The 25,408-nt window shown below is 45.2% G+C and overlaps 1 protein-coding gene across 1 annotated transcript in view; it reads left to right on the forward strand.

Moving 5' to 3' along the window:
* LOC115141752 (FRAS1-related extracellular matrix protein 2-like) overlaps positions 1-25,408 on the forward strand; it is a 118,747-nt gene that overhangs the window by 44,765 nt on the left and 48,574 nt on the right. Inside the window, exons 5-8 of the mRNA XM_029680923.2 lie at positions 8,221-8,367; positions 17,301-17,531; positions 20,068-20,193; positions 20,340-20,591. Of these exons, the coding sequence (XP_029536783.1) occupies positions 8,221-8,367; positions 17,301-17,531; positions 20,068-20,193; positions 20,340-20,591 (756 nt within the window). The remainder of the gene's footprint in view (positions 1-8,220; positions 8,368-17,300; positions 17,532-20,067; positions 20,194-20,339; positions 20,592-25,408) is intronic.

Here is a 25,408-nt window from a genome sequence, read left to right on the forward strand (position 1 = left end):
GTTTAATAGGCACTGGCTGGAATGTGGTTTTAACCAATCAGCATTCAGGATTAGACCCACCCGTTGTATAAATGTGCACATGCCACACATTTCCAGTTACATTGACCTTTACCAAACTACCTAAGGTTAAAAATACTGGACACTTTAGCAGATTGTTCTGCTTGTTTGGAAAAACGTTTCCTACTGGTTTCTCATGCATAATTATATGAAATCAACATATTTGACTTATTTTTTGTATTCTTTTCATAATATATCTCACCTAATTCAATGCTGTAAAAATGACTAGAGAGCGGTCTCGCCTGGCCATCCTTCCAAACCTTGTCACATTGTCTGAACTGAGCGATGCCTGTGCGTCCGGGCAAACTAGAGAGTGGAGTATTTACTCAACACTCTCCATAGTGTGCATTCATCTACCCATTGTGTAGGAGAGTTTATCCAGTGTGTTGGGAATAGCATCATCAGTGAAGTAACTGGAGCATGGAGCAGCAGACTCCCAGGACTAGACCTGGGTTCAAATATTATTTGAAAGAAATTCTAATAATGTGTCTGAGCTTGATTGAGCTTGCAAAGCACAATCGACCAATAGAAAAGTCTGAAAATTTTAAATCTCGCCCATCTGACACTCCAGACAGGCTAGAGCAAACGCTCAAAATATTTTGAATAGAATTTGAACCCATGTCTGGCCAGGACAGGAGCAACCTTTGGACGCAGTGTATTTCCCGACATTCCCCCGTGCCTGTCTCCCCCTCCTCTCCTCTCTTTTCCCTGGGATTCAAATAAAGGAGCCCCATCTGAAAGCAGATCTTTGGGAATTACTCCTCTAAAGAGAAGGGCTCCTGCCCCCCCGCTTTTTTGTTGTTGCACCTTGTCTCACGTTTATTGAGCGCCTTGTGCTCCTCTGCATACCAATGCTGTTAAACACTTTTCTGTTGGTAAGTGGAGTCAATAATATGGGAGGCCAGTGGAAGCTAAAGAATCTTTATAATGGAGGGACAGATGTTAAGCTCAAAGAATTCTGAGAACAAAGACCTGTTTCTCTGAGCCTTAGATCAGGGTCTTCACCCGGGGCTTTGGGGAGGAACTGGTTTCTCTGAGCCTTAGATCAGGGTCTTCACCCGGGGCTTTGAGGAGGAACTGGTTTCTCTGAACATTAGATCAGGGTCTTCACCCAGGGCTTTGAGGAGGAACTGGTTTCTCTGAGCCTTAGATCAGGGTCTTCACCCGGGGCTTTGAGGAGTAACTGGTTTCTCTGAGCCTTAGATCAGGGTCTTCACCCGGGGCTTTGAGGAGTAACTGGTTTCTCTGAGCCTTAGATCAGGGTCTTCACCCGGGGCTTTGAGGAGTAACTGGTTTCTCTGAGCCTTAGATCAGGGTCTTCACCCGGGGCTTTGAGGAGTAACTGGTTTCTCTGAGCCTTAGATCAGGGTCTTCACCCGGGTCTTTGAGGAGGAACTGGTTTCTCTGAGCCTTAGATCAGGGTATTCACCCAGGGCTTTGAGGAGGAACTTGTTTCTCTGAGCCTTAGATCAGGGTCTTCACCCGGGGCTTTGGGGAGGAACTGGTTTCTCTGAGCCTTAGATCAGGGTCTTCACCCGGGGCTTTGAGGAGGAACTGGTTTCTCTGAGCATTAGATCAGGGTCTTCACCCAGGGCTTTGAGGAGGAACTGGTTTCTCTGAGCCTTAGATCAGGGTCTTCACCCGGGGCTTTGAGGAGTAACTGGTTTCTCTGAGCCTTAGATCAGGGTCTTCACCCGGGGCTTTGAGGAGGAACTGGTTTCTCTGAGCCTTAGATCAGGGTCTTCACCCGGGGCTTTGAGGAGGAACTGGTTTCTCTGAGCCTTAGATCAGGGTCTTCACCCAGGGCTTAAGCACGTCCCGAGGGGGTGTGGTATATGACCAATATACCACGGCTAAGGGCTGTTCTTATGAACGACGCAACACGGAGTGCCTGGACACAGCCCTTAGCCATGGTATATTGGCCATATTTCACAAACCCCAGAGGTGCGTTATTGCTATTATAAACTGTTTACCAATGTAATTAGAGCAGTAAAAATAACTATTTTGTCATACCCGTGGTATACGGTCTGATATACCCTTCTGTCAGCCAATCAGAATTCAGGGCTCAAACTACCCAGTTTATAATAGAAATTAGATGTCAGCTTTATTTCTTGCCTCCTAATATTGAGGAAATTACACTAATTGGAGCCAATTACACTCACACACACGTGAATAGGCTACTGGTGAGGCAAGTGCCGCTGGCTGCTTGTAAGTTTTCTGGGGAGGTCAATATTAATGAAAAAACGATCTACCAAATCTATTTTAAAATGTTGATTACTTCTTCATTCACCTGTTGTTAAGACAAAATTTTGCCAACGTATGAGGTCTGGGTCGCTGGTTTTCCTGGGAGGGGGTCCCTGGTTGAAGACCCCTGTCTTAGATGGTTCTCATTCCCTCCCTCTATTCTCCATGTCCCTCCTTCTCTCTCGCTCACCTCTATCTCTCCCTCTCCTATCTCCTATGTTCAAAGCCACCTTTGGCCTTCCTTTCAGGATCTGAAAAATGTCCTCTCAGAGTTACCACTATCCCAAAGACCTCTTGAGTGAACAAATTGTTAAATTAGGCCAGACGCATATCCAGATTTATGTCTGATTTATTGCAGTACTACTCCCTGAAAGCCTATGAGCCCAAGGGTTAATGAGTTAAAGCTAGTGTCTAAAGGTTAACGTCCTTTAGTCCTGCCTGTGGACAAGGGTTAAGGATATGTAGCCTTGCTTCACAATTGTCTAAGAAACAGCCATCTATAATAATAGCTCTTTAATCTGACCTGGTTCAATGATAGATGTGACTCCCACCTCCTCTCTAATTCAGCCCCTATTCTTCTCCTCCACCCCCTCTCTCATTACTGCTTATATAGAGTTTAGTCTGATTAGGCTGAATCTCTTTCTCTAACTCTCTCTCCTTCAGCAGTAGGATCCTCTGTAATGGGAGTTTTATACAGTGTGACGTGGTAATAAATAACAGAGAGAGATACATATCCGGTCCTCAGAGCTTGGCTTATGGCCCATTGTTGTGAGAAACATGTGCGTCCCAAATGGCACCCTATGCCCTTTATATAGTGCACTACTTTTGACCAGGACCCATTACTCAGTCTAGGTAAACATCTTAATGTGTATAGTAGTGTAGTGTATTTTTAAACACATTGTCCCAGTCAGCCAGGGTTCTTTTGCTGCTTACTCAGTGTAGAGCAGCTCAGTGGGTCGAGGACTGCTGATCCTGCCTGCCTGCCTTGCTAGGTGAGAGAAGGTGACTGAGTGGAGGAGGACCTGAGACAGACGGGGAGAGAGAGAGAAAAGGACCCGTTGAGCATCCAGGTCCCCAGGGTCACCAAATAAGGACCGTCTGCTGTGTGAGTGGAGACAAGAGACAAGGACACTGTGTGGGAGACAAGGGCACAGAGTTGGCACTGGCACCACTCAGCTCAGCCGCCTACATTCCCTACCTTCCCTCACAGAGTTCTCCTGTCCATCATAACACAGCCCAGTAGAGATACTTTTAACAGTACAATACCATGATCAAGGCTTCACGCTGACACACATTGGTATCAACAGTAAAGCTAGATTGACATGGGAGAATAGGTGAATTAACATATTTAATCTAATGTATTTTCCATTATAGATTTTATATATAGATTTTCCATTATAGATTTTATATATAGATTTTTCATTATAGGTTTTCCAATCTATAATGAGCACAGTGTGACAACATTTACATAGATCAAGAGTCTAATCTAAAGTAACTCTGGGACTGGCAACAGAGGACATTAGCTGGGTTTTTAGTCTGGTGTATACTAGAGAAAAGTGACTGGTGACTGCTTGTCCTTTGGCTGGGAATGAGGAGGAACATGGAAAACCAATTTAGACAGCTAACCTGTAGCTCAGCAGAATGACCCTGGGCGGCGGTTAAAGATTAACTGAGATGTTTTTCTAGGGCCTCTTTGAAGTGTTCTTACTTCAACTCCTGCTTATCTTAATTACTGAGAAATAACCTTATGGAAGGAAATGGACCTCTGGCTACTTGCACCAACACACTACAGCTGCCTAACACAAGCACCAGTGGTGTTGTAATTCTGGCCTCCCAAACCTGATGATGACTGGCTCATATGATGAAGAATTATTCACTGATATTCCTGAATTATTTTGTTGTTGTTGTTGTCCACCTTCCACCTTTTATTTAACCAGGTAGGCTAGTTGAGAACACCTTTATTTAACCAGGTAGGCTAGTTGAGAACACCTTTATTTAACCAGGTAGGCCAGTTGAGAACACCTTTATTTAACCAGGTAGGCCAGTTGAGAACAAGTTCTCATTTACAATTGTGACCTGGCCAAGATAAAGCAAAGCAGTTCGACACATACAACGACACAGAGTTACACATGGAGTAAAACAAACATACAGTCAATAATACAGTAGAAACAAGTCTATATACGATGTGAGCAAATGAGGTGAGATAAGGGAGGTAAAGGCAAAAAAAGGCCATGGTGGCAAAGTAAATACAATATAGCAAGTAAAACACTGGAATGGTAGATTTGCAGTGGAAGAATGTGCAAAGTAGAAATAAAAATAATGGGGTGCAAAGGAGCAAAATAAATAAATAAAATAAATACAGTAGGGAAAGAGGTAGTTGTTTTGGCTACGTTCTGAAAGCATTGCACAGCTTTGGATTTTGCCCTCCATGTTGGCTACTTTTCCTGCCCACAAGCAGGTGATCTTGAAAGTGGTTAATGTCGAGGTAAGGTGGAGGAGGGTACCTTTGAAGCCTAGCTTGAGGTGAATGTTGTCCCCAGCGTAATGTAAATGATTAGACATCCGTGTAATGTTCACAAAGAGACGTATGACCGGGGAACAGGCAGACTCGTGTGGTATTGTACCTGTACATGGTCTTAGGACCTCCCTGTGGGTAACTGGCACTGAAGACAAACTGCATTCCAAATGGCACCCCTATTCCCTTTTTGAAAAGTAGAACACTATATAGGGAATAGGGTGCTATTTGAGATGCAGCCCAAAGCCTTTGCTGTTACACATCTGAGACGAGAGGAGAGGAATAGTATCAGGCTAACATTAGCAACATTGTGTGAACATAGAGACGATGCCAAGCGTTCCACAATAAGATCCTAACTTTAATCCAGCACACCCAGGAAGTTAGGAGGATCCGTCTTCTCTTAACAACATTTATTCGGTCTGAAGTCTCTTACAACAGCTGTGACTGCTTATTAGCGTAGTTGTATAACTCTACAGGTTGTTGAAGGAGTTTGTAGCAGAGTTTCTGAAGTTGTCTGTGACTGCTGTGGTGGGGGTAGATCCAGGTATTTAATGTGCTAGGGAATAGGTCCAGTAGCCGTCACGACTCTCCTGAGTCCTGGAAGGAAACGAGGAGCTTGTAGCAGTTTTCCATAAAGAGATGATGTCTGTGGTGGGAGAGGGCCAGGTGATTAAGACCAGTAGACTTCACTACTCAGAGATCACACACACTGTGATTACCTGTGGCATGGGTCTAGCTGCTCCCTCTAAGCCCTAGTACAAGGTAGGGAGATCTAAACACACACACCCCTCTGTTCCAGCAGAGTAATCCAGAACACACACAGGGGGAAAAGCTCTTTTCACTCCAGCAGACGTCTTACCTGCAGGAGTTATTAAAGTAGAGAGTTATTAGACCCAACTCTACTCCTAGTATGGCCTTAACCCCTGAGAATCTACAGGCTTGGGCCAGTGGCATGGATGTACTGTAGTAGCTTGGTTTACATTAATATAGTACTGTTCTAGGATACCCACCCATTACCGTGGAAACAATCAGACTTTGAAGATGAGCCAGGAAACTGGCAGCCCTTCAGTTAGTTCAGCCGTATCCTCATCTCCACTTTATTTAGCTCTACTTTCGGCATCTTCACTTTATTCTCCTTCGTCTTCTATGTTAGTTCAGCCATATCTTTGTCATATTCATGTTCTTTTCTCTGTTCAGAAGACAGGTAGAGGTTCAGGCGGCAGTGAGGGCTTGAGTTTGTTCATTGGTTCATAATAAAGTCATGAGGTGTTTTCTTCTTCCACAGAGTCTTGTTGACAGAATCAGATCTAATGAGTTTGGTCTCCTCTCCTCTAGTTCTGTCTTTTCCTTTTGGCCATGATTGTGGTTCAGCATAGTTTACTCCATGGTTTAGGCAGGGATGTCTGAGTTGGTTCATGATTAAAGTCATGAGGTGTTTTCTTCCACCGAGTCTCCTTGACAGATTCAGGATGAGTTAATACGTGTCTGAGCTTAGTTGTGAACGAAAAACAACCATTTCTAAGTTCTTCTTTGTCTCCTGCCCTCTACTGTGTGTTTGCTCTGCTGGCCTTGGTATGACCTAGTGTTGTTCCTCTTCTGGTGTCACATGTTTAAGTCCTATTAAAGTCCAGGTAAGGGAATGTGTGTTAGTCTATTAGATCACATGAAACAGCAATGAACAGGTGCAGTATAGGCCACGGTTCCACTCACTCACCATGCTACATGCCCTTCTACACACACACACACACACACACACACACACACACACACACACACACACACCACACACAATAAAACAATAACGCTTTGTGAATGTGTAGTCTCACCCTCTCTTGAAAGGGAAAAAGCTACATAGCAGAGTGGTCGACTGGACATGGCAGATTTACTTTACTGACCATGACAACTGGGGGAAGGGTTGTCAGGGGGAAGGGCAGAATGAAGGAGAGGAGAGAGGGGACTGGGGGGTTAGGGCCTCAGAACAATATGTGTCCCAAATGGCACCCCATTCCCTATATAATGGACTACTTTTGACTGGGGGCACATAGGGCTTTCTGTTTTACCTGGTAATTCATTACCCACCTAGTGTCCCAGGTCTAATTTAGTCCCTGATTAGAGGGAAACCAAATGAAAAAAAGCAGTGGAACTGGCTTCGAAGTCCGTATTAGAATGTGATGAATATAGGCAATGAGAAGCCATTTGGAACTCAGATTCAGACCCGCCATGTAGTTTCTCTTTCACTCTTTCATTCCTCCCACCTCACATCTGCCAGCTGTACTGTAGAAACACATGGGTCTGTCTCCCTCCTCTACCTTCATCCCTCCTCTCCCATCCTCTCTTCATTTCCCTCCTCTCCCTTTAATCCTCCATCTCCTACTCTCCCTTCATCTCTCCATCTCCTACTCTCCCTTCATCTCTCCATCTCCTACTCTCCCTTCATCTCTCCATCTCCTACTCTCCCTTCATCTCTCCATCTCCTACTCTCCCTTCATCTCTCCATCTCCTCCTCTCCCTTCATCTCTCATTCTCCCTCCTCTCCCTTCATCTCTTCATCTCCCTCCTCTCCATTTTCTCCCTTCATTCCCGTCATCCCTCATTTCACACTGTTTAGGCTGAGGTGCTTGGAGCCACTGTTATAAACCTGCTGTTCATGCCAATAGTATGTGTGCGTGCGCGTGTAAGCGTCTACATGCTATGACTTGTCATTTTGTGTGTGTGTTTGATGTCTGTGTGTGGTGTTGCTCTCTCTGTGGTCAGTATGGTAACAGGCAGTGCTGCCCTCCAGGAATACAGAGCTTTGAATTCCACTTCAAACAGGACTGATAAAACAACCCCCACACACACACACACACAGACTAACCTTTATCTCTTAATTACTATGAAGCCAATTAAACCTTCTACTTTATACTTCCTCCTCTGCACTGATAACTCCCACTGAATATACTGTGGCTGTGTGTGTGTGTGTTTGCCTGTTCTTGTGTGCATGCGAGTGTGTTTGTGCTGATACATATGCCTCCCACCAAATATAGGCAGGGAGTCTAGCTGTCCTACAGGTACCCATAATACCACCGTGAAATTACTCGGATGAAAAGATTTTGAGATAGGAACATGTCCTGAAAACAAACAGCTTTTCCATTATAAATGTTTTGAAGTGCAAATAATGTGTTCAGAAGCTTAACTGCTTCTGATGCTGAATGAATTCCCTCTCATGTCGATCTTCGTTTTTGTTGTTGTTGACTGTTGTTGTTTACAAAGACAAACATCCACACATGTACGTGTGTGTGTGTGTGTGTTTCCTGTACTCACTGTACTGTCACTTTGGATGAAAGTGTCTGTTAGGTGAGACACATTGTGAAGTGATCGTTTCTGAGGGTGCTGATAATTAGGTTCTGTGTGTGTGTGTTTAGGAGGCAACAGGCTGAAGAACCAGGTGTTCAGGCTGAACTGGGCCTGGGTCTCCCTGGAGAAGGAGTACTATGTGGTGGACGAGGAGGCCAAGTACCTGGAGGTGGTCCTCAAACGACGAGGATACCTGGGAGAGACATCCTTTGTCAGTGAGTCAAACTACCTTCTAATTATACTCCTCATTATGCACACTGTCTGTGTCCTGAATGGCACTCTATTCCCATCAGAGTCAGTACATCCATAGACATCATCATGACATCCTTGGCTCTATCCCTCCAGGGAAGCTCCACAGCTTTTCAGCCTGTCATGTTCATGTAGCGGATGGCTGAGTTAGCATGGCCCTGTGACGTCACCTGCCCCTAGATCTAAGAGCCAACTGTGGCTCATGGTCCAATCACTCCTTGTCCAATTTTCACATATTCTAAAGGAAAGGGATGTTAATGGATGTCCTGACAAAAGTAGTGCACTCTATATGCCATTTGGGTCATTGCCTTGGAGATCAAATAGAAAGGTGCCATTTGGGACACACACCAAGAATAATGGAGGGCCAATCTCTTGACTCAGACAGAACAGGGGAGGGACAGAAAACTTCAGGGTCATACAGTAAACAACCTTTCACCCCTGACTCCTCTCCTCAGGGCGGGAGGGAGAGGTTACGCAGAGTTGGTGGTCGTCAGAAAGACGCCCGCTGTCGCCGAGTTAGACACCTCTCTCTGTGAACATTCCTTACATTTTACTGTCCTGGACTGAATAGGGAGTAAACACAGTGCAACAAAAGATGGGACAGTAAACCATAGTTTTATATCACAAAGTTTATACAACAGTAAACCTTAGTTTATAACACAAAGTTTATACACAGGGTGTATAACAACAGTAAACCTTAGTTTATAACACAAAGTTTATACACAGGGTTTATAACAACCGTAAACCTTAGTTTTAACAAAGTTTATACACAGGGTTTATAACAACAGTAAACCTTAGTTTTATAACACAAGTTTATACACAGGGTTTATAACAAAGATTTTATGGCTGACTACTACTGGCACCACTGGTATGGTTTTCATTGTTTTTGTCTGGAATCGCTATATGTTCGGGATGTCATTAAAGTTATGCTAGTTTGAATAGCTGAAGTGTGAGGTCCGATCAGATGGGTCGGGTGTATTGAGTTGTCCCCAGCTGTGTCTCACTGTGTCTTTGCTAGCTTTGAGGCTGTGGTGTGTTACGTTGTCCCTGTGTGCATCCCAAATGGCCCGAAATATTCTCTATATATTGCACTACTTTTGACCAGGGCCCATTGTTGGCCACAGGGCTCTGGTCTAATGTACAGCATTATATATGGAATAGAGTACCAATTTGGAAGCAGCCCTGTGTCTCTGCTAGCTAATGATCTCGCTCTCCCTCAGTGGGTATGCAGATAATATGCACAAATACGCAGATGATATACAAATAATATGACCATTAGACTATCTCAAGGGTCTGCCCTCTTCAAAAGACAATTAATGTAAAGGAACTAAGGAAGAATCTTTTTCTTGAAGAACACAAAGAAGAGGGTTATATCACCCTTTAAAATGGGTTAACTGATTAGCATTTCTGATTATGAAGATAAATAACTAAATTACATACAGTGGAATCTTCTGAAGCTGTTTTTAAAAGATATTTAAAAAGATTTCTACGGTACTCCCCTAAATGTGATAGTATTTGAGAGTATATTGATATATTTCTCAGATGAACATCATTGCTTCAGTGAAAGGCTTGTCTCTCCATGCTTATATGAGGTTAGGCAGAACAGAACAGGAGATATTTGGAATGCATCCCAAATGGCACCCTATTCCCTACATAGTGCACTACTTTTAACCAGAGACCTATGGTAGGCCACTATATAGGGAATAGGGTGCATTTAGGAACACCTCCAGAAGCACACACAGGACACTGACATTCTTTTCTGCTCCTCAATGTGTTTAATGGACAGAAAGAAAAAGCCAAACCTTCAGATGAAGCAGGCTCACAGGGTTCAGATCAGTCTGACAGATCCACTACCCATCTGCCTGGGTGCTGATCTCAGGCCAGTGCTTCACACAGAGAGGAGACAGAGGATATCTGCTCCATCCCAGCCCTGATGACAAGACCTAGGATGCGTCTGAAATGGCACCCTATTCCTTAAATAGTGCACTACTTTTAACTGGACGCCTGGTTCTTTTATTGGACGTTGTGAGGCGTTCGGTAGCGTTGTGTGCATCACGGGCAGTGCTAGTCTAGCATCTATGTAGAGCTAGCCTGCTGCTTTATAGGCTAAAGCAAACATGTCAGCCTAGAGCTGCTGCTGGGATCAGGGCGCTGTAGTCCTCCTTCTGTTGTGTGAGAGACAGAGCCTGCTTCCCAAATAGCATCATATTCCCTATATAGTACACTAGTTTTGACCAGAACCCATATAGGCCTCTGGTAAAAAGTAGTGAACTATGTAGGGGATAGGGTTTCATTTGGGATTCAGACAGAGTTAGGAAGCCAACTGTGCTCCTTCCTTCTACACATACAGTGAGGGGAAAAAAGTATTTGATCCCCTGCTGATTTTGTACGTTTGCCCACTGACAAAGAAATTATCTGCGTATAATTTTAATGGTAGGTTTATTTGAACAGTGAGAGACAGAATAACAACAACAAAAAATCCAGAAAAATGCATGTCAAAAATGTTATAAATTGATATGCCTTTTAATGAGGGAAATGAGTATTTGACCCCTCTGCAAAACATGACTTAGTACTTGGTGGCAAAACCCTTGTTGGCAATCACAGAGGTCAGACGTTTCTTGTAGTTGGCCACCAGGTTTGCACACATCTCAGGAGGGATTTTGTCCCACTCCTCTTTGCAGATCTTCTCCAAGTCATTAAGTTTCCGAGGCTGACGTTTGGCAACTCGAACCTTCAGCTCCCTCCACAGATTGTCTATGGGATTAAGGACTGGAGACTGGCTAGGCCACTCCAGGACCTTAATGTGCTTCTTCTTGAGCCACTCCTTTGTTGCCTTGGCCATGTGTTTTGGGTCATTGTCATGCTGGAATACCTATCCACGACTCAATGCCCTGGCTGAGGGAAGGAGGTTCTCACCCAAGATTCGACGGTACATGACCCCGTCCATCGTCCCTTTGATGCAGTGAAGTTGTCCTGTCCCCTTAGCAGAAAAACACCCCCAAAGCATAATGTTTCCACCTCCATGTTTGACGGTGGGGATGGTGTTCTTGGGGTCATAGGCAGCATTCCTCCTCCTCCAAACACGGCGAGTTGAGTTGATGCCAAAGAGCTCCATTTTGGTCTCATCTGACCACAACACTTTCACCCAGTTGTCCTCTGAATCAATCAGATGTTCATTGGCAAACTTCAGACAGGCATGTATATGTGCTTTCTTGAGCAGGGGGATCTTGCGGGCGCTGCAGGATTTCAGTCCTTCACGGCGTAGTGTGTTACCAATTGTTTTCTTGGTGACTATGGTCCCAGCTGCCTTGAGATCATTGACAAGATCCTCCAGTGTAGTTCTGGGCTGATTCCTCACCGTTCTCATGATCATTGCAACTACATGAGGTGAGATCTTGCATGGAGCCCCAGGCCGAGGGAGATTGACAGTTCTTTTGTGTTTCTTCCATTTGCGAATAATCGCACCAACTGTTGTCACTTTTTCACCAAACTGCTTGGCGATGGACTTGTCGCCCATTCCAAACTTGTGTAGGTCTACAATCTTGTCCCTGACATCCTTGGAGAGTGTTTGTTGTTATTCTGTCTCTCACTGTTCAAATAAACCTACCATTAAAATTATAGACTGATCATTTCTTTGTCAGTGGGCAAACGTACAAAATCAGCAGGGGATCAAATACTTTTTTCTCACTGTATTTATCAGATGTAATTGCGGGTGTAGCGAAATACTTGTGTTCCTAGCTCCAACGGTGCAGTAGTATCTAACAATTCACAACAATACACACAAATCTGAAGTAAAAGAATGCAGTTAAGAAATCTATAAATATTACTATGAGCAATGTTGGAGTTGTATTGACTAAAATAGAATATAATACAGTATTGCATTTTTTTGTCATGACGTTGGCCTGGGGGTTGGTTTATGACAGTCATAAATACCTCTTCCCCCCTTTTTCCTCTCTCTACCCTACTGATGTTACATTTGCAAACCCCTTTCGTTAACATAGAGATTCTGGGAACATCAGAATGTGGGGGGAAATGAACTACATTCTGGTAATCCGACCAATTGAACATATGCGGTGGTACTTAATGAGTATGATGTCAGTTCGGTTGTCATCTGAGACATGCTCATCAATGATAAGATGACAAACTCTGATGTGTAGACTTTCCACTGTAGAGTTATCGGATTCACATGGAATTGTTGTTAAATTTAAATGTTTGAATATGAAATTATTCGTGATGGGATGAAATGTGATTTTAGCTTCTAAAATCAATCAGTGGCCCGCCCCTGTGAAGGGACATGGGCTATAAAACTTTTCAAACATGCCCTCCTCTCCCTTCTTATATAAAGCCTTGACGACAATATAACCTCCTGTTCCGGGGATGTGAGGACGACGGTCTGATGTCAGAATGGTTCAGATAATAACTACAGAACGAAGCCAACATCAGCGTGAGCTTTGGTTGCGAATGGTATGAACTTCGAACTCTTATTCACAACAGAAGTGATACCTCCTAGCCGTTAAGTTATCAACAGCAGCTGCAAACGAGGGTTAGGAAGGAACAGACAGAGTATCCCGTCTATCACACAACGACGTTACTACAACGTATCCAATTGACCACCAGAAACATTCTTCAAATGACTCTGTTTGGCAACACGGCCTTCCATCTACCACCAACCTACTGAAGCGCAGCTCAGAGTAAATATTTATTGCATTTTCCTTTTCCAAATGGGCGGTAATTAAGAATGCATAAGATACTGTATTTACGATAGCACAGCTTCACCCTTTGTTCCTCAGTCTTCCCGCTCTTTCACTCAAAACAGTCCCTTTTCTTTTGTGTAACAAGCTGTCATATCTGTTCCGCCCGCTAGGGATGTTTTCCTTTGACGTAATTTGTAATCAAGTTATGATTAATTATGTGTATGTGTAATTCTATGTGATTAGTTAGGTATTTAGTAAATACATAATTAAACCCAATGTTGTATTGCTGATTCAACTTGCCTAGTTAAATAAAGGTAAAATAAAAAAGCAGTATGTAAACATTATTAAAGTGACCAGGGTTCCATTATTAAAGTGACCAGTGATTCCATGTCTATGTATATAGGGCCTCGAAGGTGCAGGGTTGAGTAACCGGATGGTAGCCGGCTAGTAATGGCTATTAAACAGTCTGATGGCCTTGAGATAAAGCTGGATCCGAGAGACTGAAAAACAGCTTCTAATGCATCTGTACTGATCTCTTTCTGGATGGTAGTGGGGTGAACAGGCCATGGCACGGGGGTTGATGTCCTTGATGATCTTTTTGGCCTTCCTGTGACATCGGGTGCTGTAGGTGTCCTGGAGGGCAGGCAGTGTGCCCTCGGTGATGCATTAGGCAGACTGCACCACCCTCTGGAGAGCCCTGCGGTTGCGGGCAGTGCAGTTGCCGTACCAGGCGGTGATACAGCCCGACAGGATGCTCTCAATAGTGCATCTGTAAAGTTTGTGAGGGTCTTAGGGGCCAAGCCGAATTTCTTCAGCCTCCGGAGGTTTTAACCTCTAGCGACAAGCAATCCCGTTTTAACCTCTAGCGACAAGCAATCCCGTATCCGGAGCGTAATCATAGCCTCAAGCGCATTACCATAACGCAACGTTTCCTATTCATGAAAATCGCAAATGAAATGAAATAAATATATTGAAACACAAGCGTAGCCTTTTGTTAACAACACTGTCATCTCAGATTTTCAAAATATGCTTTTCAACCAAAGCTACACAAGCATTTGTGTAAGAGTATTGATAGCCTAGCATAGCATTAAGCCTAGCATTCAGCAGGCAACATTTTCACAAAAACAAGAAAAGCATTCAAATAAAATCATTTACCTTTGAAGAACTTCGGATGTTTTCAATGAGGAGACTCTCAGTTAGATAGCAAATGTTCATTTTTTCCAAAAATATTATTTGTGTAGGAGAAATCGCTCCGTTTTGTTCATCACTTTTGGCTAAGAAAAAAAAATAATTAATTCACTACAACGCCAAACTTTTTTCCAAATTAACTCCATAATATCGACAGAAACATGGCAAACGTTGTTTAGAATCATCCTCAAGCTGTTTTTCACATCTATTCGATGATAAATCATTCGTGGCAGTTGGGTTTCTCCTCCGTAGCAAACGGAAAAGTACTGCAGCTGGAGAATACGCAATAATTGCAACGGAGGACACCAAGCGACCACCTGGTAAATGTAGTTTCTTATGGTCAATCTTCCAATGATATGCCTACAAATACGTCACAATGCTGCAGACACCTTGGGGAAAACGTGGAAAACGTAAGCTGACTACTAGCTCCTCCACAGCCATATAAGGAGTCATTGCCATGAGGCGGTTTCAAAAAATGCGGCACTTCCTGATTGGATTTTTATCTGGGTTTTTTCTGTAACATCAGTTCTGTGGCACTCACAGACAATATCTTTGCAGTTTTGGAAACGTCAGAGTGTTTTCTATCCAAAGCTGTCAATTATATGCATAGTCGAGCATCTTTTCGTGACAAAATATTTTGTTTAAAACGGGAACGTTTTTCATCCAAAAATTAAAATAGCGCCCCCTATATCCAACTGGTTAATAGTCACAGTGGGAACAACATCCGCTATACACTTCCTGATGGACTCAGTCACCGTGTCAGTGTAAGCATGGATTCCGATTGGTCAGACCAGCGTTGAATAGACCTTAACACAGGTACTTCCTGTTTGGGTTTCTGCCTATTGGAAGGGATGAGCAAAATGGAGTCATGATCTTATTTGTCGAAGGGAGAGCGGGTGAGGGCCTTGTAGGCATCCCGGAAGTTGGAGTAGCAGTCGAGTGTACTACAGTCAATCTGTTGATAGAACTTCGGTATCATTTTCCTCAAATTTGCTTGGTTAAAATCCCCAGCTATAATAAATGCGGTCTCAGGATATGTGGTTTCCAGTCCAGGGCTGTCGTGGTATCGGCTTGAGGGGGAATATACACGGCTGTGACTATAACCAAAGATAATTATCTTGGGAGGTAATATGGTCGGCATTTGATTGTGAGGTATTCTAGGCCGGGTGAACAAAAGGACTTGAGTTTCTGTATGTTATCACAATCACACTATGAGTAGTTAATCATGAAACATACAACCCCGTCTTTCTTATTCCCGGAGAGTTCTTTATTCCTGTCTGCGCGATGTACTGAGAACTCATCTGGCTGTGTGGACGCGGACAGTTTATCCGGAGAGAGCCATGATTCCGTGAAACAGAGTATGTTACAGTCCCTGATGTCTCTGGAAGGAGATCCTCGCCCTGAGCTCATCTACTTTAATGTTCAGAGACTGAACATTAGCGAGTAATATATTCGGAAGTGGTGGATGGTGTGCACGCTTCCAGAGGCTGACTAGAAGTCCTCTCTGAATACCTCTTCTCCACCGGTGGCATCTTGGAGCAGCCTCTGGGATAAGTTCAATTGCCCTGGGGTGTACGAACAAAGGATCCAATTCGGGAAAGTCGTATTCCTGTTTGTAATGCTGGTGAGTTACCGTCGCTCTGATATACAAAAGTTATTTCCGGCTGTATATAATAACACACAAAACTTTCTGGGCTAATAATGTAAGAAATAACACACAAAAAAACTAAATACTGCAAAGTTGCTGAGGAGCTAGACGCAGAGCTGCCATGTCTGTTGGTGCCATCTTGCCAGTAATATCCTGGCTCTGTTGAGCTCATCCATGTTATCTATGAACACATGTCAGCAAGAACTGTAGGAGCCCTATGAACACTTACAGGGCCCATTTCCCTTCTCGATGCAGGCGGATCAAAGCTCACTTTCACCTTCATTTCTTCAAAGATGAAATGGTAATTTTGGTCCAAAACCCCAACTCGTACGTTTTTGCCTCCATCTGTGCACCGTTGAAACTCTTTACTGTTGTCTTTTCTCTTCCTCACTTGAATCTCTTTCTCTCTCTCGCTCTCTCGCTCTCTCGCTCTCTCTTGCTCTTTTATCTTCTCTCTCTTCTCACTCTTGCTCTTCTCTCTCTTTCTCTCTGTCTCTGTTCAGAGGAAGCGTGGAAAGTATCTGCTTCTTCATGTATTTGTTTTTTTGTTGATATTATTTATTTATTTATATTTTTGTTGGTCTAGCTCAGCCATGGGGTCTGCTTGGCTGCTATCATCTATTTACTGGGGACCTCCTGCTGGGAGCTAGCGCAGGGAGCGTGTGTGTGTGTGTAACACTTCATTGTGGCTGTGTAGCTAGCTGAGCAGCAGGAGGCCTGCCATCGTCACCAGCCCTGTGACAGCAGGTCTGATCAAACAACACTGGCACAAACTATCACCAGCCAGCTGGGCAGGCTAGACTCAGTAGGCTGGGCAGTAACAACAATGTCAATCTACCAATACTTCTACACTACCTGAATAGACAACCTTGTTTTAAGTTGATTCTGCTTTACCCACAAGATAGCTTAATTGTGTCAAGGTTATCTATCTTGAAAGGAAGCAAAACTATCTCCCAATGTGGCATGGTAGGTAATTGACCTTGGTAAGATTGACATATATTACAGTGTCCTCTGTGTTCAGTCAGACCACTAGGGGCCAGATTGAGTGACAGCAGAGGGAATAGGCTCTGCTGTCAAGACATACTGATGACCATTCTGTGATTACCATACTCCCTCCTCCCGGTCCACTTCAGGGCCATCTGCTAGCTGACACATCACAACTTCATCTAACACTGACTGCTTCTCTGACCCCATCTCTGACTGGGCTCTGTTCTCAGTTGTTGACTGGTTATTATATCTGGATGCTACCTTTTGACCTTATATTGTTCAATCCCATATTATAATAACTTTTTTATGTTTATTGCTTCTAGGTCCTAATAATTTCCTCTTCCTCCTCCTCCCCTCTCTCATCTCCTCCCTCCTCGCCCAGGCATCGGCACCAGAGATGGTACGGCGGAGAAGGATAAGGACTTCCGTGGTAAAGCCCAGAAGCAGGTCCAGTTTAATCCAGGTCAGACCATGGCCACATGGAGGGTGAGGATCTTGCAGGATGGAGTGTACGAGCAGTCTGAGGCCTTCCAGATTGTTCTGTCAGAACCTGTCATGGCTGCCCTGGAGTTCCCTGACACAGGCACTGTGGAGATCCTCGACCCAGCTGATGGTATGTACTACAGGTCCATGATCCAGAGTAGCTTGTTTTAACAGTCTAAACAGTGTAGTGTTCAAATGACTAATGCTTTATAAGTCATTACTACAGGTAGGTTATTAATCAGTCTTAGCAGAGATGATTGGTCTGAGGTTATCTCTATGGGAGAGGCAGGGTTTTATATTAGGTAAGTGAGAACATCCAGGTCAGTGGATAACAAGACATGGACCTTTCTCAGCCTCATTAGTGTGTCTCATGTTAGTGAAGCTGCTCTCTGCCTCTTATCAATCCCTGGCTTGGCCCCAGAGCATAACCACAGCATGAAATCATGATGAGAGTCAAGTTTTAGAGCTGGGTTTAGCCTACCTGCCTGAGTAAAGGGAGACAGGATACTATCATATTGGTCACATCATGGAAACCAACCTGGGTGTTCTACTTGGATTAAGGTTGCAAAATTCCCACATTTCCTGCTTATTCCCTCAATCACTCCTGATTCCAGGAATCTGCCACCTGGGATTTCTGGAAAACCTGGTAATTTTGGGACGGTTTCTGGAGTTTTCCAACCCCAGGTTAGATATAGTGATCAGCAACACTGCAACAATAATATATATGGGAAGTTATTTTCTCCAGAAAGGTAAATGAACAAATACGGTTAAATTGGGTATGGAGAATCCCAGGGTTAGGGTCAGGTCCAGGGTATGGATGGAGACCACTAGACTGGAGCCTTCCCAGGGCTCTAATGTTGTTTACACAAGGCCTGTGTCCCAAATGACACCATATTCCCTATTGGTACTGATCGAAAGTAGGGCACTACATAGGATGCTATTAGTGACGTAGTTAAAGTATCTAAATACAGTTCAGACAAACAAGGTTTTTAAAAACAGCAGCTCAGCCATTCATTCCCCTGTGATACTGTAGTTGGAAGGCTGAGGGAGGGAAGCTCTTGCAAAATTTACATATAAATTATGCCTCTCCTCTCCTTCCCCCTCTGGGGTCCCTCTGTGTGAGAGGAGGAATATTCTGTCAACAACTTACATTGGTTAAAATATATGGAGGATGGTACTGTTTGTCTCACAAAACACTCTAGTCCCTTGAGGGAAATGATAACTTGCAGCTATCAATATTAAGATTTTAAGATTACACACTAAAATATCATTCTGCTTCCTGACCATACTATTTTAGATTTCCATGATTTCCCAGCTTCTCAGAGTATGCCTGTTTCTCAAATGGCACCCTATTCCGTTTTTAGTGCACTACTTTTGATCAGAGCCCTATGGGAATAGGGTGTCATTTGGGACTTGTCTTACAACTGACCCAGTTTCTAGCAGCTCCTTTAAATGTGAATCTCTTCAACTCAGAAGAGTTCAAGTTTAGTCAGAGAGAGAGAGGGGAGAAACTATCCACATTAACGCCTGTCAGCTTGGAGCTTAAAGTATGTTCTGCCTTGGCAGGAGCTAGTATTAAGGGCTATAAGCTTGAAGGTTCTGCCAGCCTGAGTAGGAGATAGAACATCGACTTGTCTACAAAAGGGCTGGGCAGGGAGCCATTGGTCCAGTGTCCTGGTCAGTCAGTAATTGGTCAGGTATGACTGTTGGGATTTTGAGAGTTCTGGCCCTGCTGGCACCTTATTAGCACAGACGTCCAGATTCACAATTAGAGTAAATAATAGGTTTTAAGAAGAATAAACGTAACAGTGATAGAGATAATATTATAAAAATGTCTATGTGAGGTAGGTACTTCTTAGTGTAGGCCTCTGGAATATATCTCAGGTCTAGTAACTTAGAGACAGTCATGCTATGCAGAATAAAGGAGGAGAGGAGAGGACAGAACAGGGGGAGTGACTTTATAACAGACTGTAAAAAAGACCAATGGTTTGAACAGGTCTCTGCTTGCTAACAGAATCAAGACACAGGCCCACTTTTACTGTTCTTCTTCGCATGCAAAGTCTACAGTACGGAAGCTGGAATTTCCTATTAACAATTCACTAAATGTATATGTATTTCCCTGATTGGTCCCTGTGCGTCAACTGTCAGAGAGGCTTCTGGGTAGTTGTCTGTGCCAACCACTGATGTTAGACATCATATCCTCTGGATGGATCATAAATGATGTCCTATTCCCAATATAGTTCCCTACTTTTGACCAGGACCTGCATAGGGCTCAGGTCAAAGGGAGTGTACTATAAAAGAAATAGGGTGCCATTTGCGACGCAGACTATGTGTTCTGATAGTCTGCCTCTGTTCACTGGGTCAACACATCCTTTATAGAACTCTGTTAAGCCCTCAGAGAGGAGCCTGGACCAGAGCACCAGCAGCAACATACTGTAACTCAGACAGAAATATTTAACGCATTGTTGTACCCTCTTCTCATCAGCGTAGCTTGTGTATTAAGTACGTACGCAGTGAGTAGGATGTGAGGGTTTATCTCTCTTTGTCTCCCCCCTCTGACTCCCTCGCTCTGTCTCACCCCCCCTGCCTCTCTCGCTCTGTCTCACCCCCCCTGCCTCTCTCGCTCTGTCTCACTCCCCTCCCCCTTTCTTTCCCTGTCCCCCCAGAGTCGACAGTGTTCATCCCGTCTGCAGTCTACCCTGTAGAGGAGGACATTGGGGAGCTGCTGATCCCAGTACGCAGGAGTGGTGACATCACACAGGAACTCATGGTCATCTGCTACACACAGCAAGGTACGGTCCGCACGCACACACACACACACACACACACACACACACACACACACACACACACACACACACACAGAGCTTCAGGTAATGTCCCTGCTAGAGTTCTCTCCTTCTCTTCTCATCCATCTCTCCTTTCCTCTCTCCTACAGCCACAGCTACAGGGACCATCCCCACTACAGTCCTGTCCTACTCTGATTACATATCCAGACCTGAGGAACACAACAGTGTCCTGCGCTTTGATAAGGGCGAGATGGAGAAGTCCTGTCGTGTGGTGATCATAGATGACTCTCTGTATGAAGAGGAGGAGAGCTTCAACGTTACCCTCAGTATGCCCATGGGAGGCTGTCTGGGACAGGAGTACCACACTGCTAGGGTCACCATCATACCTGACCTGGATGATGGTAAGATGACCCTTCACTTTTCAATTTTGACCTTTCAAATGCTCGCCTGGAGGACAGGATAACAGTTATCAGCTGAGGAAAGTGTTAATATCACTCTTGACTAGGTATGCATCCCAAATGGAACCCTATTCCCTACGTAGGGCACTACTTTCGACCAGGTTAGTTCACTCTATAGGGAATAGGGTGCCATTTTGGACATTTTTTTACAATGGAAATGTGTTTTTTCACAACGTGAGGGTGAGAGAAAAAAGATTGCTCCTGTCCTGTCACCTCTGGAAGATAATGTTAAGACAACAATGTTAGCAGACTTGTAAACGTTGCTTATAAGCAAAGGAGACAGTTGAGATGGTGTGTAAAAAGGTACATTTACACATGAATATTATTCATGAAACGTCTAGAACAGATAGATCAAGGGACCTTCAAAAGGTACACAAACACACACACACCTATACACGAAGAGTGGAAGAGCAGAACCCTCCTCAGGCAAAGTGAATTCATGACTTTACCAATAGAAACAGGCTCCCATCTATTGGATGTGGTTTTGTTTATGTATTGGTTAGATGACGAGCAAACCGTAAACTTTGAATGAACTTATGAAAGAAAAAATCATTGGTATGATAAATGACATATTGTTGCTATGCTCACTGATACAGGGAAGCATGAGGTACACAGATGATGTAGTACCAACTGAATGAAACCAATAGAGAAATAGTGGCTTGTTTGTGTATGTACATGTGTGCAATGTGCTTTGGTCCACTTCCGGGTTGGAGCGAGCGATCGCATCCGCACTTCGGTCCGCAGGTAGTATAACTTTTCATTACATTTCATTACATTTCATTATAGTACAACGGTTTGATTTGTCTAAACTTAGCAATTTCTTCTTAGCTAGCTACATAGCCGTCATTGTATCAAAGATAATTGCGTAATTATCGTATTTCGTCGTCCTAACGTAGTCTACACTGCTATCTGCCCAGCAGCTAGCCAGCTAGCAAACGTCCACCGTCTACCGAATAGCAGCACTGTAGAAACTATTACACTCAACTGAACGACTTGATTAGTGTAGTGTTAGCTAGCTACATAGTTGTCTTTGCTGTCTTCGTATCCAAGATAATTGTGTAGTTTAGAGTGTGTAGTTTTAGAGTGATTATCTTAATTTACAGAGGTTAGCTAGCCAGCTATTTGTCGTCCTTAACGTAGGAGACACTGCTAGCTAGCCAACAGCTAGCCAACGTCTACCGAATAGAACTTCCGCACTCAACAACCCGGTCGCATTCCGCTTCGCTCCACAGGTAGTATCACATTTTCATTTCATTTCATTACAGTACAACGGTTTGATTTGTTTGATCGTAGCTAGCTACATAGCTAGCTACATAGCCGTCTTTGTATCAAAGATAATTGTGTAGTCTAGAGCGATTTTCTAGGTTAGCTAGCCAGCTATTGTCGTTCTTTTAACGCAACGTAACGTAATCAACACTGCTAGCTAGCCAGCTAGCCCCCGAATAGCAGCACTGTAGAAACTATTACACTCAACGGAACGACTTGATTAGTGTAGTGTCAACAACGCAGCCACTGCCAGCTAGCCTACAAAGTCAACAACGCAGCCACTGCCAGCTAGCCTACTTCAGCAGTACTGTATCATTTTAATCATTTTAGTCAATAAGATTCTTGCTACGTAAGCTTAACTTTCTGATCATTCGAGACGTGTAGTCCACTTGCCATTGCAATCTCCTTTGCATTAGCGTAGCCTCTTCTGTAGCCTGTCAACTATGTGTCTGTCTATCCCTGTTCTCTCCTCTCTGCACAGACCATACAAACGCTCCACACCGCGTGGCCGCGGCCACCCTAATCTGGTGGTCCCAGCGCGCACGACCCACGTGGAGTTCCAGGTCTCCGGTAGCCTCTGGAACTGCCGATCTGCGGCCAACAAGGCAGAGTTCATCTCAGCCTATGCCTCCCTCCAGTCCCTCGACTTCTTGGCACTGACGGAAACATGGATCACCACAGATAACACTGCTACTCCTACTGCTCTCTCTTCGTCCGCCCACGTGTTCTCGCACACCCCGAGAGCTTCTGGTCAGCGGGGTGGTGGCACCGGGATCCTCATCTCTCCCAAGTGGTCATTCTCTCTTTCTCCCCTTACCCATCTGTCTATCGCCTCCTTTGAATTCCATGCTGTCACAGTTACCAGCCCTTTCAAGCTTAACATCCTTATCATTTATCGCCCTCCAGGTTCCCTCGGAGAGTTCATCAATGAGCTTGATGCCTTGATAAGCTCCTTTCCTGAGGACGGCTCACCTCTCACAGTTCTGGGCGACTTTAACCTCCCCACGTCTACCTTTGACTCATTCCTCTCTGCCTCCTTCTTTCCACTCCTTTCCTCTTTTGACCTCACCCTCTCACCTTCCCCCCTACTCACAAGGCAGGCAATACGCTCGACCTCATCTTTACTAGATGCTGTTCTTCCACTAACCTCATTGCAACTCCCCTCCAAGTCTCCGACCACTACCTTGTATCCTTTTCCCTCTCGCTCTCATCCAACACTTCCACACTGCCCCTACTCGGATGGTATCGCGCCGTCCCAACCTTCGCTCTCTCTCCCCCGCTACTCTCTCCTCTTCCATCCTATCATCTCTTCCCTCTGCTCAAACCTTCTCCAACCTATCTCCTGATTCTGCCTCCTCAACCCTCCTCTCCTCCCTTTCTGCATCCTTTGACTCTCTATGTCCCTATCCTCCAGGCCGGCTCGGTCCTCCCCTCCCGCTCCGTGGCTCGACGACTCATTGCGAGCTCACAGAACAGGGCTCCGGGCAGCCGAGCGGAAATGGAGGAAAACTCGCCTCCCTGCGGACCTGGCATCCTTTCACTCCCTCCTCTCTACATTTTCCTCTTCTGTCTCTGCTGCTAAAGCCACTTTCTACCACTCTAAATTCCAAGCATCTGCCTCTAACCCTAGGAAGCTCTTTGCCACCTTCTCCTCCCTCTTGAATCCTCCTCCCCCCTCCTCCCTCTCTGCAGATGACTTCGTCAACCATTTTGAATAGAAGGTCGACGACATCCGATCCTGGTTTGCTAAGTCAAACGACACCGCTGGTTCTGCTCACACTGCCCTACCCTGTGCTCTGACCTCTTTCTCCCCTCTCTCTCCAGATGAAATCTCGCGTCTTGTGACGGCCGGCCGCCCAACAACCTGCCCACTTGACCCTATCCCCTCCTCTCTTCTCCAGACCATTTCCGGAGACCTTCTCCCTTACCTCACCTCGCTCATCAACTCATCCCTGACCGCTGGCTACGTCCCTTCCGTCTTCAAGAGAGCGAGAGTTGCACCCCTTCTGAAAAAACCTACACTCGATCCCTCCGATGTCAACAACTACAGACCAGTATCCCTTCTTTCTTTTCTCTCCAAAACTCTTGAACGTGCCGTCCTTGGCCAGCTCTCCCGCTATCTCTCTCAGAATGACCTTCTTGATCCAAATCAGTCAGGTTTCAAGACTAGTCATTCAACTGAGACTGCTCTTCTCTGTATCACGGAGGCGCTCCGCACTGCTAAAGCTAACTCTCTCTCCTCTGCTCTCATCCTTCTAGACCTATCGGCTGCCTTCGATACTGTGAACCATCAGATCCTCCTCTCCACCCTCTCCGAGTTGGGCATCTCCGGCGCGGCCCACGCTTGGATTGCGTCCTACCTGACAGGTCGCTCCTACCAGGTGGCGTGGCGAGAATCTGTCTCCTCACCACGTGCTCTCACCACTGGTGTCCCCTAGGGCTCTGTTCTAGGCCCTCTCCTATTCTCACTATACACCAAGTCACTTGGCTCTGTCATAACCTCACATGGTCTATCCTATCATTGCTATGCAGACGACACACAATTAATCTTCTCCTTTCCCCCTTCTGATGACCAGGTGGCGAATCGCATCTCTGCATGTCTGGCAGACATATCAGTGTGGATGACGGATCACCACCTCAAGCTGAACCTCGGCAAGACGGAGCTGCTCTTCCTCCCGGGGAAGGACTGCCCATTCCATGATCTCGCCATCACGGTTGACAACTCCATTGTGTCCTCCTCCCAGAGCGCTAAGAACCTTGGCGTGATCCTGGACAACACCCTGTCGTTCTCAAATAACATCAAGGCAGTGGCCCGTTCCTGTAGGTTCATGCTCTACAACATCCGCAGAGTACGACCCTGCCTCACACAGGAAGCGGCGCAGGTCCTAATCCAGGCACTTGTCATCTCCCGTCTGGATTACTGCAACTCGCTGTTGGCTGGGCTCCCTGCCTGTGCCATTAAACCCCTACAACTCATCCAGAACGCCGCAGCCCGTCTGGTGTTCAACCTTCCCAAGTTCTCTCACGTCACCCCGCTCCTCCGCTCTCTCCACTGGCTTCCAGTTGAAGCTCGCATCCGCTACAAGACCATGGTGCTTGCCTACGGAGCTGTGAGGGGAACGGCACCTCAGTACCTCCAGGCTCTGATCAGGCCCTACACCCAAACAAGGGCACTGCGTTCATCCACCTCTGGCCTGCTCGCCTCCCTACCACTGAGGAAGTACAGTTCCCGCTCAGCCCAGTCAAAACTGTTCGCTGCTCTGGCCCCCCAATGGTGGAACAAACTCCCTCACGACGCCAGGACAGCGGAGTCAATCACCACCTTCCGGAGACACCTGAAACCCCACCTCTTTAAGGAATACCTAGGATAGGATAAAGTAATCCTTCTCACCCCCCCTCCCCCTTAAAAGATTTAGATGCACTATTGTAAAGTGGCTGTTCCACTGGATGTCATAAGGTGAATGCACCAATTTGTAAGTCGCTCTGGATAAGAG

This window comes from Oncorhynchus nerka, linkage group LG14, assembly GCF_034236695.1.
Source record: "Oncorhynchus nerka isolate Pitt River linkage group LG14, Oner_Uvic_2.0, whole genome shotgun sequence".
Lineage (NCBI taxonomy): Eukaryota > Metazoa > Chordata > Actinopteri > Salmoniformes > Salmonidae > Oncorhynchus > Oncorhynchus nerka.